Consider the following 19,767-nt stretch of genomic DNA (forward strand, 5'->3'; position numbering starts at 1 on the left):
AGATGTTAAAGGAGCTTGAGTGGGAGTTCTTTTACTTTGGCTTCTTCTTACTGTAGTCCACTTGACCCATTTTTGAGTCCTTTTAATAATTCAAGCCATCATAATATCTAGATCATTTGCAACATCTTGATAGGGCTATGAATTGATAGGGATATTTGTTAACTTTGTTAAATATGTATTACTATACATATTCTACCCATCATCTTTGATTCCTTCAGCACCAAGGTTGATTTTATACATTTTTACTTGGTCTACTATGAGCTTGGTGAAAGCACGGTCACAACTCTCGAACTCATCTCTACAATTATCCCAATAGTCTTCAACAGTGGTGACATGTTTGATCACACTACCAATCTAGAGAAAATCTCTTGTATATCTATTTGGATCAAACATAGGTCTCAAGACCTCATACATCTCCAACTGATACTTCATTTCAAACACTTTTAACATGTTCTTTGCATCACAATGAGACTCACAATTGAAAGCTCCCACTTTCATCAAAAACTTGTAACCTTTCTTCTTCAGACTCCCAGTCAACACATTCACATGGATTTCTTGCCTCACGATCTCGATAAACACAATCATATCACTTGGATACATCAAAAGGTTCAAGGGGAACCCATTCAAAAGCTACAAGACGCAAATATGAAAAGATGAGAATTAGATGAAAAAGCTTCCAAATTGATTGATAGCCACCATCGCTTCTGCACTGAATCTCCTCTCTAGGCACCCTTGGAGCTCCCTATAAATTCTCATTGTAAATGCATGATTAACTCTTATATATTCTATATAACTATTTTTAAGTTGCAAACATGGGTAGAATTCATAGGACTTCACATCATTAGGGAAATTTTCTACCCTTGGGAGGCCCAACCATAACTGTAGAGAAGCTAACATGTAAATCAGAAAAGAGGACATATAGAAGGTGTTGTAGAACTTTGTAGCACTAAGAGCATTGGATAGATTCTCAGTTACCTCATGAACCCAGTCAATATATTGGGTATCTAAAAAAATGATGTATGCCAAAAAGAAATATTGCTCAACAAAATTTAAAGCTTCTACCTCAGTTTTTAATCTGTGTAGGAGAACGAAGATGTCTACAATCTTAGGTTTGAGATTAGTACTAAAAAGGGTCTTACTGACCTTACTCTTGGCACTTCGTGGCTTTTGAAACCATGACTGCATAATCTCCTTTCTCTAAACCATTTTCTTTGCGAAAAACATAGCCCCACCAATTGTCAAATCTGAAAACTACTCTCGTTCTAGAATTCGTAGACAATTCACCATTGTTTGTCTATGAATGGAAATTAATAGTGTATCATTTGACAATACAATCTTCTTGGTGTCTGGGTTGTAATGATTTATGCATTCTTAGATCAATTCTGGGGCTTGGACCACTACTAGGAAACCAATTGCTTCAACTAGCCCACATCCTTAGAGCTTCTCAGTTATGGGATGAATTGGCTCCGACCTTACTCTCTTTTGAAAGTCTTGCATATCATAGAAATGGAGAGAGGTGTCTATGAAATTCTGCAATGCAGACTTTACTCCATTCAACACATCAAAACCCATGAATCTAATTGCCATTATGTTCATAGGTGAATTTTAGAATCTAGGAAAGCAAGGAATGGTAAATGCATAGATGTTATCTTTTCAAATAGAAGTTTTGTAGATTTACAAAATAACAATTTGAGTAAGAGTGGTAAATTTTGCAACTATTCATTTATCTCTATATAGAGGCTTCAATCCATCCATTAATCTTGAGGATTCGCGCCACACATATGAATTAAAGGAGAGGTCCCTGGTAGTAGTAAATGCATATTTTTAATGGATAACTTGATGTTTGTTCATTTTTTTATTGGGCCAATGGTAATTTTCTATTCTTCACATTTACTTTCCCATTTTCTACTAAGTTTCATAAAATTATAAATAGAGTACTTTGTAAGGAAATATTTGCCAAATTAGATTCCGGTTAATAGATCTTTCCTGCAATGGTTAGATTGTGTCCATAATCATCTCGAGATGTTTTGAGCACAATTTGTTGGTTCCATCTGCTTACATACTTGATTTTCTTTAAAATCCAAAAAATAGTCTTCATGGGTTGAAAACCCAACAAAGCAATAGACGACTTTCAATTCTCTGCCCAGGCTTTCCTTTCAACTTTTCCTTTTGACTTATTATTTCCTTTGGGTTTGGAGATTCCATAAGGAGTGTGAAGCTTCATTAGGGGCCCACCTTTCATTTCATTTCCTTTAGAATTGCCTTTTGTGGAAAATAGGCTTTACAGGTTGAAAACCCAATGAGGAGAAGTCAATTTTCAATTTCCTGCCTAAGATGACTTTAAGAGCTATGATGAATCTTTAATACTTCTTGAGATAGATAATCATAAAGGAAATAGGAATTTATCATAAGGTACCTCATTATCATCTTATTGTGGCTCATATGCATCATTTGGTGTTCTTCGAGGGAAATCGCCTTCATGGGTTCAAAATCTATTGAGGGAAAAGTCCAAATTTTTGCAAGCTTATGTGGAGAAAAAGATAGGCCGTAAACTGATACAACTCTTATGAATGATTATTGCTCATTATGGGAATCTCCATCAGATTAGGTACTAAACCACTCACAACACTCACAACACAAAAGGAAAACCACCTAGCTTTGAAATGTGGGGAAGGTGAAAATGAAAAAATTGATGAAGACTCCTTCCACCTAAGGGGGCTTGAAATTAGACTCGAACATGCCTAGGACTTTACTAGGACACAAAATTTCCACTTTGCAGAATGATTAATTGATGAAAAGTGGGGCAACATAGAGCTAATTATTTCATTTATTTTTGGATTTTATGTTATCTTAAATCTATTGTTGTATCTCATGCAATGATTGCAAAAAGAAATCACATTTACCTATTGGTTGGGCTTTTATAATGTTGGTTTAGATTTTAGTTATACTTCCTCCCTTCCACTTATCTCCGAATCTATCTTAATTATTTAACAAATCAGCACTCAATACCAATGTTTGTGTTTTCAATAAACTTGGATTGTTAGTTCCATTTAAATCTGAAAGAAACATCAATAATAGTTGAGCTATAAGCACAAAATTTGTTAAAAATACTACAAGTCTTTTCTCTAGTCACATGCCTTAAAAGATATCATTATTGTAAATTGTTTCTTTATTAATATATGCATCTTTCTAACTAATAAAATAGTAATTTTCCTATAAACAAAAAATAAATGCTAAAACTAGTACACATATTTTTGCATGTTTTCTAAATAATCTAGAATGAACTTGCACCTTATGAAAGTAGTACAATTTTGTTAAATATTTTATTATATTAATTAGATTATTAATTCTCATTTTGAGTTAATAACTTTTATTTTTATTATATACTTCACTTTGTATCATTTTAATATGATCTCATATTAATAGATAATATTGTAGTTGTTTAATGAACTCTCTTTAGGATTTTATAACCTTTTATGTTAAGCTTCAATAAATACTTGGTTGTGATGATTTTCTCTTATGCCATTCATTATGCAAAGCATAAGCTCTATAGGAATTGTTAGAGTGGGGTTGCTATTGTACCAAATGACTGATCTATCAATGCCCAATGCAACCACTTAACTTATAGTACATAGGACGTGGTTAATCCCTTGTCATGAATCTCAAGGGGAGTGCTAATTTTTTTTCAATAATCTCCCCCTTAGCATTACAACATCTTCACAAACACAATATCAAGAACAACTTCAACATTTCAACAACCTACAATAAATATATTTTAGTCAATCAATTTAATATTATACAGACATTTTACAAGTGTCACACCCCCTTCCTAGATAATAGACACTAAATATTCATATTTACTTTTACATACTTTTCAACATACTAGACTATCTATGTACATTGCACCATCTTTTGGCACAGTCACTACTTGTAGCACCATGAGATAGACTCTATACCATCGCTTACACTCCATTCTACAAGACCATGTGAGCAAGAAGACCACCATGAATTGTATTTTATATCTGATACAACTTATCAAAAATCATACGTAACACATTCAACAGTTTATGTTCTTCACCTTTCATCACTGGCATCGTGAGCGTTTTCACCATTACATCTGGGAAATAAAGATAATCAAAGGGAAAACAATAACCCTTGTTTAGAAGGTAACCTTTTATTTCATCTTCCTTGGATGTTACCGAGGTGATTATCCATTTGCCTTGACACACCTCAAATTTTAGCCAGGGATAGCAGTCACAATCTCCGATGGAGTCATTAATCGTCTTCGCTGCAGAGGAGGTATTAACCACAACTAGAGCGCATAAAACTACTGCACTGACCCCGTATTTACCGAGATGACTGCAAGTGTTCTCGATACCCATTTGGATCACTGAATTGGCACTGATTAAGTCACAAAACAGGGTTGCGTTGAGAGTTGATTCCGCTCCATCCTCTGCCCTGCCAATTATTTGAAGAAACCCTGAGGGAACCTTCTGCGAACAACATCAAACTCTGAGTGAATTAACACTGGATCACCTTCGTTTGCTACAGATTACTTGAGAGCTTATTCAAAATATCTAAGCTATCTTCCAACCAGAGATGAACTAAAATCTTTCCCTTCATAAAAATATTAAAACTAAGAAGTGTAGAATTCAATACCTCCATCTTCTGAATGCAATCCTTGATTGTTTCATTGCTGCAATATAACAGTTGCATTCTTTCCAATGAGAACAATTTCTTAATGCCTCTTATTCTCTTTAGCTTTGGACAGTCTCCGATCTTCAATTTTACAAGATTTTCCAACATTCCGTCTACTGACATCAATTTTTTACAGCCTTTGACCTCGATATTCTTCAGCGCGGGCACATCAGATATGAAGCATACTTCCAGACACGTGAGTCGAACAAGACTTAACTCCTCAATCGTTTCACAACTGCTAATGTTCAATTCAACTAGCTTCGTCAGATCAGATATCCCCATCACACTCTTCAGATGCCCACAGTTATGAATTGCAATTCTTTCCAGGCAGCACAGTCTAGCAAAATTCAGCTCCTCAAGCTCCCCACATTTGCTGATGTTCAACTCTACTAAATTTGTAAGATCCGAAAATCCCGTCACACTTTTCAGATGCAAACAACTATATATTGTAATTCTTCCCAGGCAGCTGAGTCGAACAAAATTTAACTCCTTAAGGTTTTGGCACTGATTAATGTTCAATTCTTTGAGCTCCATAAGATGAGACATTGTCACACTCTCCAGATTCACAGAATTTAGTATTCTGATTTTTCCTAGGCGCCTGTTTCGAGCAACACTTAGCTCCTTGAGCTCCCACCACTTAAAAATGTTCAATTCTGCTAGCTTCATATGATCATTTATTTCTGACACACTTTGCAGATGCCTACAATCACATATTGTAAGCTTTTCGAGACAGCGCAGAAGGCCCAACCTTAACTCCTTCAACTCCTGGATCTTAGAGATTGACAGATCTCTAAGCGCCAAGGGTGCCTAGAATTGAAAATGGTTCTTTCTCAAATTTTGTTTTGTAATAGAAAGTCGAAAGTGATAATAATACCGAATTCGATTACAAGGAATTTAAGTCGTGAAGATAAAGAACGAAGAACGTAATACCTGTTCATTACTCTGCCATAACCTTTCCAGACTTCCACGATTGACGCTTAAAAATTGCAAATTTTGAAGTGGAAAGCAGGGAGGGATGCTTGGGAGCCTATGCCCACGAAGATCCAGCTCAAGCCACAGTAAAGCTGTTGACGTCTCAATCATCGTGTCTGACTGCCCTAGAAAGTATTTAATATATAAATACATCGATGGATTCACAAAGAAATTCAAGCACCGGATTTGGGGTTGGCTGGGAATGTTTTCGAATCCCTTTGATATCTGCACTCACAGAAACCGTTGAGATTGTCATAGTAAAAACTATTAATATTTCGAACATCAATTTTAAACCAATAACTCAGACGAAGAATCATACCAAAGATTGGAGATGCTGAGAACGCCACAGCCGACGAGGATTGCAATCTTCATCTGCCATTTCCCGTCCCAAGTCCCGCAAATGGTCATGCATTCTCAACACCAGCATCTTTGAATCTTCGAAGACATCCTCGAATTGTGGCCTCAACTTATAATCTTCTACTTCTTCAACCAGACACTTATCTTTGAGTCTTCGCAGTGCATGCTGAGCGTTCCATCCAGATGCCTCCCATACTCTGATGGCGTCTTTCTTCAATTCTCCTATGAAAAAAGATGCCACATCCATGAAAATTTGCTTCTCTTCTTTGTCCAACGTGTCAATGCTTATTCTCAATCTCTTTCCTATGTCTTGAGGCAGCGTCTTTTTAGCCTTCTTCAATTCCAGCTCCCAAAACTTGTCATCTCTTCCATGAACATGTCTGCCCAGAACCTGAAGAGACAACGGTAAGCCGCCACACGCGTCTACAAAGCGGTCGACCAGGTGCTCGTATCCACTAGACGGATAAGATTGGCCAAACGCATACCAACAGAACAGCTCTTTGGCGTCATTTGTATCCATTCCTCTCAAATTATGAGCGATCGTAATTCCTCCGTTTATCAGCACTCCTACGTCACGTGTCGTAACAATTACCAGACTATTGCCAGATTTATCAAGCATGTCTCTGATCAATAGGGCATCCAACTGTTCCACGTGATCAACATCATCCAGAACAATCAAGAAGTTTAAAATGCCGCTCCTTTGGATACGATCGTTGAGACAGCTTGTGCCATCCTCTACGCTTGAAAACCTGAGACGATCTTCATCAAAGATATCAGTGAGAAGCTTCATTTGTAAAGAGGGCAGACTGCGTTTCACAGAGGAATCCCGAACATCAAACAAAAAACAGGATCGACTGTATTCGGAACGCTTTCTGTTGAAGAATTCTTTGCAGAGAGTTGTCTTGCCGACCCCACCCATCCCAAAAATGGCAACGATCTTAGCTTCCCCTTCTCCTCGTTCGCTTATTCCGCATTGCCTTTCAAAATCTTCTACAATCTCATTCATACAACGCTTTTCAAAATCTGCTACAAGCTTATGAAGTCCAACCGGATGTTTGGCAACATATAAAGTTTTCTTTTTTTCTACTTCCTTTTGCACTGCTGAAACTATCTTCTCACAGTCGCTGAAACTTTATAAATGGAAGGGATATTCAGTGAGATGAAAAACTAGCCCCTTTAACAGGAGAAAAAAGTTACGGTAAGAAGGAACCACACTGGAACCATAAAAATGTTACCTGTTTATCTCTTCGCCGGCAATAAAGGAAATAGATAGGAGGGCTGCCTTCCACTCCTCTAGATTTTCCACGTACCTCTTCTTACGTTCATATTCAGCGAATGCTCTTCCATACACTCCCTTTTCTATGTGGCGGAGTGCCGAAGGCTTGACCCCATAAAAAACTGGAATGATCTTTGCACTACTATGCAACATGAGAACGAGCTCCGCCAAACACCATGGGGACTCTGCATAACCTTTTGAGAAGATAGCCACATGAACCACAGCAGAGCGGATAGCTGTCTCGATGGTGGATGGAAACGAATCTCCAAGAACTTTCTGTTTCGAATCATGAAACGCACTAATTTTCAACTTCTCGAGAGAATTGTAAAGCTGAAGAGCCAGAGTATCTTTAACATCAGGGCCTCTGTGGTTAATGAAGACGTCATATAATCTTAAAGATTCAGATGCCTTTCTCCTCTTGAGCTGAGCTCCGATTCCAGAGAGAGCTTGACGATCATCACCTTGTTTGGGGGACCAGGAAAAACGAGCCCTAGAGAAAGCTTCTTGCTGGGGAGACGAGGAAGAAGATGCATGGTGTTCTTCATTAATTTGTTGGGGAGGAGAGGAAGAAGACGCCATCCATGCAAACAAAGGATGACTTTGAGACAAAGAGATGTTAATTTTCAGGAAGGAAAGAGATGGAATTGAGATCGCGCTGATGAAGACTAGGGGCAATCGTTTTAGGATCATATGTTCCCATCAGACGCAATACCTGGCTTTAACCCCATAATGAAATACAAGAAATCTGTTTTCTCCTTCATAACCTGCAGTAACCTTCCTGTATGATTCAGAAATCTTCCTCGATTCCGGAGGTTGCTCGACATTTCCACCTTATTTGTGGCAAGAAGAAGAAGACGTCGTTGAGAGAACGTCTGTCTGGGCAGGCGATCAGGAAGAAGATACCATAGATATAAACAAAGTGAGCATGGTTGTGAAGAAGGGAAGACTGAATTGATGTCGATGATGAAGCTGCTTGGAAAACTGCTGGAAAAGGAAGAACATGTCCTCCAGATAAGGGCAGGGGGATTTATTTATAGTAGTGAAGAAGGGAAGACTGAATTGATGTCGATGATGAAGCTGCTTAGAAAACGGCTGGAAAAGGAAGAACATGTCCTGCAGATAAGGGCAGGGGATTTATGAAATAAAGTTTAGGAAGAAAATGTTTTGATTTTTTTTTATTATTTTTTTTTTGTCTTTAGCAGTGTTCTTTTGAACGAACTTGGGGGAGTGTGTAACACCCATATTTTTATTAGAAATAAAGTCGAGAATGAGGTTAAGAGTATGACAGTTTGAAAGCGTTGTTGAACAAATGCATGCCCCTCAAAGTTAATTCAGGATTTAACTGTGTGATTTTTGAGTCAAACTAATTGACCCATGTTTCATGAGTAGTGATTCAACATGGATCCATCTCTTATGAGAATAAATGGAACACTTAGCACTCATTGGATCTAGGTGATGCTCACAGGGGTGAAACACCGGGACTTCCCGGGAGGTCACCCATCACAGTACTACTCCAACCTTAGCGCGCTTAACTATGAAGTTTCCTCCATGGTTAAACCCAAAGCTTGCAACCCCATTTGCCTGAACCATTCATTAGAAAGCCCCTTAAGCTCATCAATTGAATTTAAAATGCAATAGCAACAAAAGAGAGAATAAAGATTTTGATGTAGGAGCATCTTGCATGGGAATTTTTTTTTAAAAATGAAGAAAATGAAAAAATGAAAAAACGAAAAAAAAAGTGAAGGAGAGTGAAAGTGATGAAAATAGAAGGAAAAATAATTTTCAAAAAAAGGGAAAAAAGGAGAAAAGAAAAAAAAAAAAGAATTTCTATTTTCGAGGTGCATAGGTGGCGTAAATAGAAAAATAAAATAAAAATAGTTGTCATTCCATTTATCGAGGTGTGTAGGTGGAAATTCTAGAAGGTTGTGGATATTGTGGATGGTTGTGGATATTGTGTAGGTGGAAATTCTAGAAGGTTGTGAATATTGTGGAAGGTTGTGGATATTGTGGAATTAGAGAAGGTTGTGGATAAATCATGCATTGGGTGGTAATTGCCTATTTAAGCAAGGCATATGAGCATTTCTAATCAAGCTTTGGAAGGTCAAGCTTCAAGGTGAGATCTCTTCATTGTGGAAGCTTGGAGAGAAGGAGGAAGCAAGGAGTGAGTTTTCCTAAGTCTGTGGATAGAGAGCCAAATGTGAGGTAGTTTAAAGTAGGATTGTGGTAGAGTTGTGAGAGTGTGGATAGAGCACTAAATGTGAGGCAGTTTACACTTGGATCTTGGGTAAAGTTGGAGAAGAGCTAGTGGTTGTAGTTTAGAAACAAGGAGGTTGCTTGGTGGCTTGCGAGCATAAGTTGAGATCTTGGAGTTTTCTACGAGAGTGTGGATCTTGACTAGCTTGGGTTTGGATTGGATCTTGAGAGATCTTGCAGAAATGTTATTGTAATTGCTATTGGATTTTCAAGTATAATAAAATTTCTTGGGAAGCATTTTGTCATTTCTTCTCTCCATATTGTTGCATCTTTGGTTATGAGTTGGTAGGGTGGTGTGGCCCTTCATCAGATTTGATTTTATTCAAAAGGTATAAGGTGAATTAGTTGTAAAATAGAAACAAACATCTAGATGGAGAAACCAAACTAACATTAAGAATCAAATCAATATATAGGAAAGCTATCAAAATTAGGGGCTTGGTAATTTTGAGGAATTCACCCAAAAACATCATTAAATGCAACGACTTAACCGTATGCACATTTGGAAAATTTAGTAAATAAGAGCCCCAAATAAAGTTAAGTACTCATTGCCAAAATAGTACCTAGCCATAAGGATTTACAATGTCCTGATAATACAAAATGTTCTTGATAACAACACTTGGAGATTTAGTAATCCATCCATATCATTGCAATAATATGTTACAAAAAGAAGATAAGGATTAGCTTTGTCAAACAACATTTAGCCACCATGAAGAGAAAGGAAGTAACCATCTACAGTGAAATGTTGAAGAAGAAATCTAATGTTGTGAATAACAAGGTCATTTTCTCACTTCTATGAATGCCCAAAAAATAAGCATATTCTTGTGGTGAAAATCTATATGACATACAACATCAGTGCTACACAATTCTCACCAAGTAAAAACACCAACTGATTAATGTTTTGATTGTTTATATGCAGCATATTGCAATATTGTAAGCTCTTTTGATTGTTTATATGCAACCTATTGCAATATTGTAAGCTCTTGTTTAGCTTCGAGCCTGCCACGTTGAATATCTTCAACGCTTCATGAGCCAGATGTCTAAATCTTGTATAATAAATTTGAATAACATCATGAATATTACTTAATACAAAATTCTAATTTCATGATGTTTTAAGATTCTCGTACAAATAAATATTTGTTTTTTACCAATTGTTGTTATTAGTTAATGAATATTTGGGGTTATAAATACTTTATTTTAAAATAAAATAAAATTGTTAAAAGTTTTAAAATCTAAGAAAAGAGTAAAGATATTGATGGATATTTTTGAAGTATTACATCCAAGTTTGTTCCTCTTCACAAATTTCTCAACAAATTTATATGGCATTTAAAAATCTTGTTCCTATATGAAGATTAGGAGATTATATTGTCGATATGTTCATATAAAATTTATTTTAAACATCATCCCATACAATTTTCATCTAAGCGTTATTTTAAATAAATAGTATAAGATTTATTGCAGTTTGAAATGATAAAAAATTCATGAGACCTAGTCATAACTTATATAAAACAGAAATAATGGCCTAAACTAATTAAAAAACACTAGAACAAAATCATGAATTACAACTTGAACATTTTAGACATTAGCCTAAAAAGATAAATTCCAGACTTGAACTGATAAAAGAACAATAGACCCAAATCATGAATTATATATAGACATCAAACCATATTTTCACCTTACAAACAATATTTTCTTTTCTAAGTTGAAAAAATAAGCATGCACTAATGGTCCATTTGGCTATGGGAATATAAAAATGGGAATAGGAATACTTATTCTCAAATAGAAAATGGGGTTACGTATTCCTATTCTTGTTTGGTTCATCCAAAATTTGATGCAGAATTCACGGACTCAAAAATTTATGTTTTCTAAAATTAAAAAAATAGGAATAGGAATATGTATTCCTATTCCACCTATTTGGGTGGAATAGCAAATCTTCATTTTTGGGTCAAAATTGGAATACATATTCTGATTTTATTCCTATTTCAATTCCGATTTGGTGCATCCAAATAGAGAATTTGAAATTTTAAGAATATACATATACCTATTCCAATAGTATTCCCATTCCAAACAAACCCTAAATTTTACACAACTAATTTTGTGAATGACATCATTGACTATATCAAGAAAGAGTCTCATCAAAAGACTCCTACAAAATCTCTGTTATGTACCATTTGTAATATTTGGGACATAAACATTCAATTAAAAAGAAAAGAGTCTCATCAAAGGACTCCTATACAATCCCTCTCATGTACCATTTGTAATATTTGAGCCATAAACATTCAATTAAAATGGACGAAAATAAACGACTCAGATTAATCCAATTGTCTTGCATCGTTTGTAATGAGAAAACAACCAACGGTTGATTGAAAAGTGAGCTGAAACATTTCAGAATAGGTAGGCCTTTGGTGTAATTCGGCGTGACGAGGGAGAGGATGCCATGAATGGAAGTTTTTGTCCCCGTTTGTAGGATTGACTTTTGAGTTTACGTTTTAGACTTTTCCGTTCGGCGTTGCTTCTGCCAGTTATTTGCAGGAAAGTGTTTTCTCTTTTCCTAGTTGTTTCTAGGAGCATTCGTGGCATCTTCCTCACCTCCCACAGAAGATGCTTTTTCTAGGATGTCTTCTTCCTCGTCCCACAAACAAGGTGAAAATAGTGCAGCTTTCTCTGGAATCGAAGCTTCCCATAAGAGGACGAGGGTTTCTGAATCTTCAAGAATATATGATGCTTCATCAACCACAGAGGCCCTGATGTGAAAAGCACTCTGGCTCTTCAGCTTTACAAATCTCTAGAGAAGGTGAATATTAGGGCATTTCTTGGTTCGGAAGAGAAAGAACGAGTTTCTTTTCCATCCACCATTGAGACAGCCATCCGGTCTGCTGCAGTTCACATTGCTATCTTCTCCAAGGGATATGCAGAGTCACCGTGGTGTTTGGAGGAGCTGGTTCTCATGTTGCGGAGCGAAGCTAAGATTATTCCCCTTTTCTTTGAAGTGGAGCCTTCCGTGTTGCGCCATATAGAAAACGGATTGTATGGTAGCGCATTTAGCGACTATGAAAATAAGAAGAGGTACATAGAAAAGCTCAAGGACTAGAAGGCAGCCCTACAATCAGTTTCATTTATCGCCAGCGTGTATTCGCTATTTGATCTTCTTAGTATAAGTTTTTCCTTATTTAAAACTAGCGACTGTAGTTTCTTATCTAATGTTTCTTCTATTTATATAGTTTCAGTGACTGCGAGAACATAATATCAGCAGCGTGAAAGGAAATAGAAAATAAGAGATCTTTAAATGTTGCCAGATATCCGGTAGGACTTCCGAAGCTTTTAAAGCAATTTCAAAACTAGTATAGTGATAAGCTTGTACAAGATTTTGAAAGTCATTGTGGGACGAGCAAACGAGTACATTTACACAATGATATGATACCATCTTAAGCGCATGTAGGTTTACAAGTTCTGACAAATTCTCAAGTTCGGGGCAGTCGTAGATGGTCAATTTTACAGCATAACGAAGATACCCAAGATATACTCCCCTCAAATTTTTACAATCTCTCACTTCAATACTCTTTAGATCTTGACAATCAGAGATTCTAATGTTTTCCAGACAGCCCAGTTGAACAAAACTTATTTCCTCAAGCTTTTGACCCTTTTCAACCTTTTTCAACTTGCAAGTCTACTAGCTTCTAAGACCAGACATTCCTGCCACACTCTTCAGATGTAGACAATCAGAGATTCTAATGTTTTCAAGCTGGTGAATTAAAAGAAACTTATTTCCTTAAGCTGTGGGCATTTCTCAATTTGAAATTCTACTAACTTTCTAAGATCGGACAATATTCCTGCCACACTCCTCAGATCTGAACAGCCATAGATTCTAATTTTTTCCAGACAGTTCAATTGAAAGAAACTTATTTCCTCGAGCTTGTCACATGTATCAACTTGCAATTTTACTAGCTTCTTGAGACCGGACATCCTGCTAGACTCTTCAGATGTAGACAACCAAAGATTCTAATTGTTTCCAGACAGCTGAGTCGATCAAGATTTGATTCCTTAATATTTGGACATATACCAATGTTCAATTCTATCAGCTTCTCAAGATGAGATACTGTCAGACGCTGCAGATTGAAACAATTAATGATTCTGATTATTTTTCGGTATGTATGGTGTGCAAGACTTAACTCTTCAAGCTTCTCACAACCACTGATATTAAATTCCACTAGCTCCCGAAGATCAGATATTGCTGCGACAAAACTTAGATTCGGGGAGTTATGAATTGTAATTTTTTCGAGACAGGTCAGAAAGCTCAAGCTTAAGTACTCCAACTCAGAAGCACTAAGGATCTGCAGCTCTTTTAGCTGGAAGGGTGCCTAACAATCAAAGTAGTTTTACTGAAATTTTCGACAGAAAATAAAAGTCACCAAAGCATTATAAACAATTCATTCGATTACCAAAATTTAAGTTTGGATGATAAACAACAAAAATACCTGTTCATCAGTCTGCCAGTATCTTTCCAGACTTCCGCTATGGATCCTTAAGGAATGCAAATTTTGAAGAGGAATAATCCAGGGCGGAATGATTGTGAGCGCGTCCCCAAAATGACGCATCTCATGCCATAGTAAAATGGTTGACGTCCCAGCCGTATTTTCTGATTCCCCCACAAAAAATTAAATACAAGTACTTGGAGCCTCCACACACCTGAGCGAAGAGATCAACCAACTTCTCCCATTCACTGGATGGACAACGTTGGTGGAAAGCGTGCCAGCAGAACAGCTCCTTCGCGTTATCTCTATCCAACCCTTTTAAATGATAACGAGCCGCGATTCCTGCACTTTTGAGCACTCCTACATCACGAGTTGTGAAAATCACCAAACTATTGAGAAATTTGTCCAGCATATCGCCGATCAACGGGCATCTAGCTGATCCAAGAGATCAATATCGCCTACAACAATTAGGAAGCTCAATTTACCACTCCTTTGGATATGAGAGGTCAGACGGCTTTTGCCATCATCTATGGTTGTAAAGCTTTCTGGATCTTTGACATCAAACAACTCTCTGAGGAGCTTAAATTGCAGAGAAGGCAGATTGCAACTCGCTGAGGCTTCTCGAACATCAAACAAGAAACAGGAGCGAGGTATTAATTTCCACTCCTGTTCTTCAAGAGAGGGCTTTTTCTTCAGCCTCATAATTGCTTTTGTTACCAACAAAGATAATCTCGATTGACACGCAGATTTATTTATTTTTCATGCAGAAGCTTCCGTCGGATTTTATTCAAGTAATTGGCAGAGCACATGATGGAGTAGAATCAAATCTCAATGAAAACTTCTTTTGTGAGGGACACATTAGCGCCAAATCAGTCATCCAAATTGGTGTAGATCACAATTGCCCTGATGATGAGGTGAGTGCGATCATCTTGTGCGCTGTGGTTGTGGTCAAGACTTCGACTGCAGCAGTAATGATCAATGACTTCATGGGAGTATGCGACCAAAATTCGTGGCTGACATTTGAGGTGCGTCAAGGAGAATGGTTAATTGCCCTCGCTAATTACCAACGCAGACGAAATACACAGTTACATTCTTGACAAGGGTTATTATTTTCCCTTTGATTATATTTTTACAGAGCAGGCGGTAACCGAAGACATAATGGTGAGGAAAGGGTACAAGGTGACTCCGACCCGAAAGAAAGGGGAAAAATATAAAGCTCTAAACTTGCTACGTAGAATTGTTGATCAGCTGTTCTAAATATAAAAATACAATTAGTGGAATTTAGATTTCTTGAATTGGGTCAGTAAAGCCTTGTAATTGATTTGTATGTCTTTTATTCATTTCCTTTAGGGTGGTTCTCCTTAACTGTTAATATTTCCATTCAATATATTATGTTCTATGTATTCATACCAGTTTTGTGGAATGGACACTATAGTGAGGATTTCTGTCATACACAAACTAATGTCATTGATTGCCAACACCATAGTAAGGATTTCTTTCATACACAAGTTAATGTTATTGATTGCCAAACTAAAGTAATTGAAAGTGATACTAGATCACTTTTAAGTAGTGTTTTTTACTAATATAGAATATTTTAATAAAAAATAATTTTATAAAAAATAAAACAATTGATTTTATGTAGATATTATTTAGAATATATAACATTTCTATAGGTTATGATATATATACATAAAGAATTATATTACAATTATACGAATTTAATATAACAATCATGAATATATTTATAGATTATCATATATATAGACACACACACACAAAGTATGATGTTACAATTATAATTATATATAATATAACAACAATGAATCAAGAACCCCAAGTTACTAATTTGTTGAATGGTGATAGTAGAAATATCTTTAAACTACTTTTTTATTGAATGTACATGGAACTTTTAGACTTAAAAAATGAATGCTATCGCCCAAAGGATGCATAATGTCTTACATAAGGGGTATATACAGAGTTTAAGGAAAGATACTTTGGGCTATCTATTATATGATTGTAGAAAGCCACAAAATAAAATATTTTGGGTGTAGGAGTACATTGAAGACAAAACAACACTCATGGAATGATATGCATATAATTTGATGTAATTAGGAAAGGGTACAAGGTGACTTTGACCTGAAAGAAGGGTGAAAAACATAAAGGTCTAAATTTTCTATGTAGAATTGGTGATCATGTGTTCTAAACATAAAAATACAATTGGTGGAACTTAGGTTCTTTTAATTGGGTCAGCAAAGATTTGTAATCGATTTGTGTACATCTTTTATTTATTTCCTTTAGGGTCATTCTCCTTAACTGCTGATATTTTTATGCAATATATTATGGTTTATGTATTCACACTAGCTTTGTGGAATTGGTGCTATAGAGAAGATTTCTGTCATAGACAAGCTAATGTTATTCATTGCCACCCAAAGTAATTGAAAGTTATAGTAGGTCACTTTTTAATTATTTTTTACTCATATTGAATATTTTAATAAATACTAATTTTATAAAATAAAATAAAAAGATTCATATATATAAAGTATGATATCACAATTATAATAATTTAATATATCAACCATGAATATATCTATAGATTATCATTCATATATATAGACACACACACACACACACACACATACAAAATACGATGTTACAATTATAAGAATAGACAATATAACAAGAGTGAATCAAGTACCCCAAGCTACTAATTCGTTGGATCTTTAAACTATGTTTTTATTGAATATATGGAACTTTTAGACATAAAAATTGAATTCTATCACCCAAAGGATGCATAATGTTTTACATAAGGGGTATAGATAGAGTTGAAGGAAATAGATTTTGGCCTACCTATTATATGATTGTACAAAGCCACAAAATAAAATATTTTGGGTGTAGGAGCACCTTGAAAACAAAACAACACTCATGGAGTGCTATGCATATAATTTGATGTAATTAGGTGACTAGTTTTTTCTGGGTCCTATGGACCAAGTATGCTTGTAACAATGAACCAAATTGTAAGGCACTTGTCATGAGTAGCACATATATTCCTTATGGTCAAACTAGTCAAAGGTTCCATGATAGATTAAGATATGATAGTTTTACAATTTTGGGTTGTTTTGGAATCATAATGCACCCATTTTGACAAGTTTGTGTAGGTTTGGGTGTAGAGTTTTATAAGTTGAAAAAAATTATTGAGTTGATAAAATGTTACTTGACAATATTTTGCTAACATAATGCAACATTCCAAAATATACACCAACTACTCCTTTCGACATTCACAACTTTCAAATTTATCCTCTAGGAGTTAGTCTAGGTTTATATAAGATCCTTTGCATCAAAATTATGCATATACATGTATGGTGGATGAAGTTGGTTATGAGAAAAATGAAGAACTTTTTCTTATAATTTGGCTTATAGAGACACTTTTTAATGATAGGTTAGTTGTGACCAATTATTTGAACTTGCCAATTTGGACAGAGGGTTTCAACGAATCTAATGAAAGAATATTATAGAGACGAGGTTACTTGTTAGGGCACACGATGACTCTTGAGTTGATTAGGAAAATATTTGCCGAGCAACAAATAGAAATGAAAAGTATTCTTGGAACAAGGTTCTTAGAGGAGATTGCATTACCCCTTTCATTAATTTAATAGGCCAACACTTAATAAATAATTGAAAAAAGGCATCTTAAAGAATGAGTATATACCTTAAGATAAATCTATTTTGATATAAATTTAGATTCTCTATTAATTACCTATTAAAATTCAACTTGGTAGAAATCTTTTTGTAATTCTTATGAAAATTAAGAATTAAAATAAATTTACTTTCTATTATAAAATACAACTCACATAATATAATATCAACTGTATTTTATAATTTAAAAAAGATGTCTAATAATCAATTTAATTTAAATAAAACATTGTTTTAACTCACACTTCTATTTATTTTACCTCTTAGAACTAGATAGTACTAAAATACATATAAGTGGGATTGAGGAGCATTGAGTAAAGTTGTTCAATGAAAGCCAAGAACTATCACATGTATGGTTGAATGATATAGCGAAGGCTAATTGTCATTTTGGGCTTAGTAAGACATCTCTTTTTAAACAATCAAAAGATCATTTTCATTGAGCGTAAGGCAGTGAAGACTTACCCTGTCATGGGATTTATTTTTTTCTCTACACCAATTAATTGATAAGTGAAAGATAATTTCATTGAACACTATTGAGCAAAAGGCAGCGAAGATCATTTTCATTGAACACTGTTGAGCGAAAGGCAGTGAAGACTTTCCCTGTCATGGGATTGTTTTTTTTCCCTCTACACCAATTAACTGATAAGCGAAAGATCATTTTCATTGAACACTGTTGAGTGAAAGGCAGCGAAGATCATTTTCATTGAACACTGCTGAGTAAAAGGCAGCGAAGATCATTTTCATTGAACACTGTTGAGCGAAAGGCATCGAAGATTCTCCCTGTCATGGCATTTAATTTTTTTTCTCTACACCAATACAATTGAAATACGTATATTGTGATAGGTTATTTACTGAATGAGGCCAATACTCTTCATATCATTGAATTGAGATCCGATTTTTCTTCATCGATGCTTTAAAAAGAACTGTAAAGATTCTCTATTTTGCCCGGATTTCTAACGGTCACGGGGTTGACTGGATCAGCATTTCATTTTCAGCATTAATAGAGCTGTACAAATACCACCTGTATCAGTTGATAAACTTGTCATGTGGGCTCTGCAATAATGTCGAGTTGTGGGGAGCAAACAAATGGGTTGATTTGAATGCATCGATTAACTGATAAATAAATAATCGGGATATTGCTTTTTTTATGACGACGCCAGCTGGAAGGAGGTATTTGACGTGCTCATTGATCTTACCGTATAAGGATGATATGGACTATTTCCAATTATTTATCAAACACAGCTTTCGACTAAACATTGAACGGAGAGAAAAAGAAAAGGTCGATTGACTTGTTTAAGACTGCGGAGAAATAGAAAAAATGATAGATTATATCTTTATGTTTGTTAAATTTCTGTCTCTATTTAAATCTTTAAGTATGTTTTAATTTTTTCAAGTTGTTTATGTTTTCAAGTTGAGGGCTGTACTTACATGTAATACTCTTTCTTAATAATTAATATGCACTTTAAATAGATTTTTTTTAAAAATGAATAGTAAAAATTAGATATAAAGTTATTTTACATTGAAATACATAATAATTTTGATATTTTATTCAATTTATATGTTTTGATTCATTTAAAAAAAATCTTATATACATTTTTTACTCCTTTTTAAAAAATAAATTGATATTTATTTTTACGTTGTTTAATTAGCTTAATGAAAAATGATATACAAATTTAATATCTAATACAAATTTAATATCTAACTAAATTAAATTAGTGATAGCTTCCAAAAGTTATAATTTATAAAAATAGAAAGAAAATATATTTACCTAACTTAAAAACCTATCTATTGAAGATGCCTTTGAATGAGAGTATTTTAAATAATGTTTTTCTTTGCAAGATGGAAAACAATCTCAAAATACTTGATAATAATATATTCTTTATGGAGAATGTGTACACACACACACGTGTGTGTGTGTGTGTGTCTACACATAGATGTATACAAATGCACACATGCAAATATATCTATAACCCTCTTTCATCAATGTATTCCCTTTTGTTAGACACTTTAAACCATAGTGTAAAAATTAAATTACCAAGCCCTTAATCTGAT

At 35.1% G+C, this 19,767-nt stretch overlaps 1 protein-coding gene and 2 long non-coding RNA genes across 5 annotated transcripts; 1 reads left to right on the plus strand and 2 right to left on the minus strand.

Annotated features, from left to right (window-relative positions):
• Window positions 1–3,749: 3,749 nt before the first annotated feature.
• LOC149545564 (disease resistance protein Roq1-like) lies at window positions 3,750–8,474 on the minus strand. 3 transcript variants are annotated; one of them, XM_089790722.1, is made up of 5 exons: window positions 7,263–8,474; window positions 5,990–7,151; window positions 5,629–5,895; window positions 4,660–5,505; window positions 3,750–4,493 (listed from the first exon to the last, which is right to left on the minus strand). In XM_089790722.1, exons 1-5 carry the CDS (start codon window positions 7,991–7,993, stop codon window positions 4,017–4,019), a joined length of 3,483 nt encoding a protein of 1,160 aa, XP_089646848.1. In that variant the 5' UTR covers window positions 7,994–8,474; the 3' UTR covers window positions 3,750–4,016. The 3 variants fall into 3 exon arrangements, with proteins under 3 accessions (XP_089646848.1, XP_089646846.1, XP_089646845.1); XM_089790720.1 differs by having other exon boundaries at window positions 3,750–4,490; window positions 5,990–7,157; XM_089790719.1 differs by having other exon boundaries at window positions 5,990–7,157.
• Window positions 8,475–12,908: 4,434 nt separating this feature from the next.
• LOC149545565 (uncharacterized) lies at window positions 12,909–14,793 on the minus strand. Its single transcript, XR_016353603.1, has 2 exons — window positions 14,029–14,793; window positions 12,909–13,932 (listed from the first exon to the last, which is right to left on the minus strand). It is a non-coding gene; the product is annotated as an uncharacterized LOC149545565 (long non-coding RNA).
• LOC149545566 (uncharacterized) lies at window positions 14,544–14,912 on the plus strand. The gene is made up of 2 exons (XR_016353602.1): window positions 14,544–14,675; window positions 14,793–14,912. It is a non-coding gene; the product is annotated as an uncharacterized LOC149545566 (long non-coding RNA).
• The last annotated feature ends 4,855 nt before the right edge of the window (window positions 14,913–19,767 follow it).

The sequence above is a fragment of the Cupressus sempervirens genome, chromosome 7 (genome assembly GCF_028749045.1).
Source record: "Cupressus sempervirens isolate cs-2001-9-10 chromosome 7, ASM2874904v1, whole genome shotgun sequence".
NCBI lineage: Eukaryota > Viridiplantae > Streptophyta > Pinopsida > Cupressales > Cupressaceae > Cupressus > Cupressus sempervirens.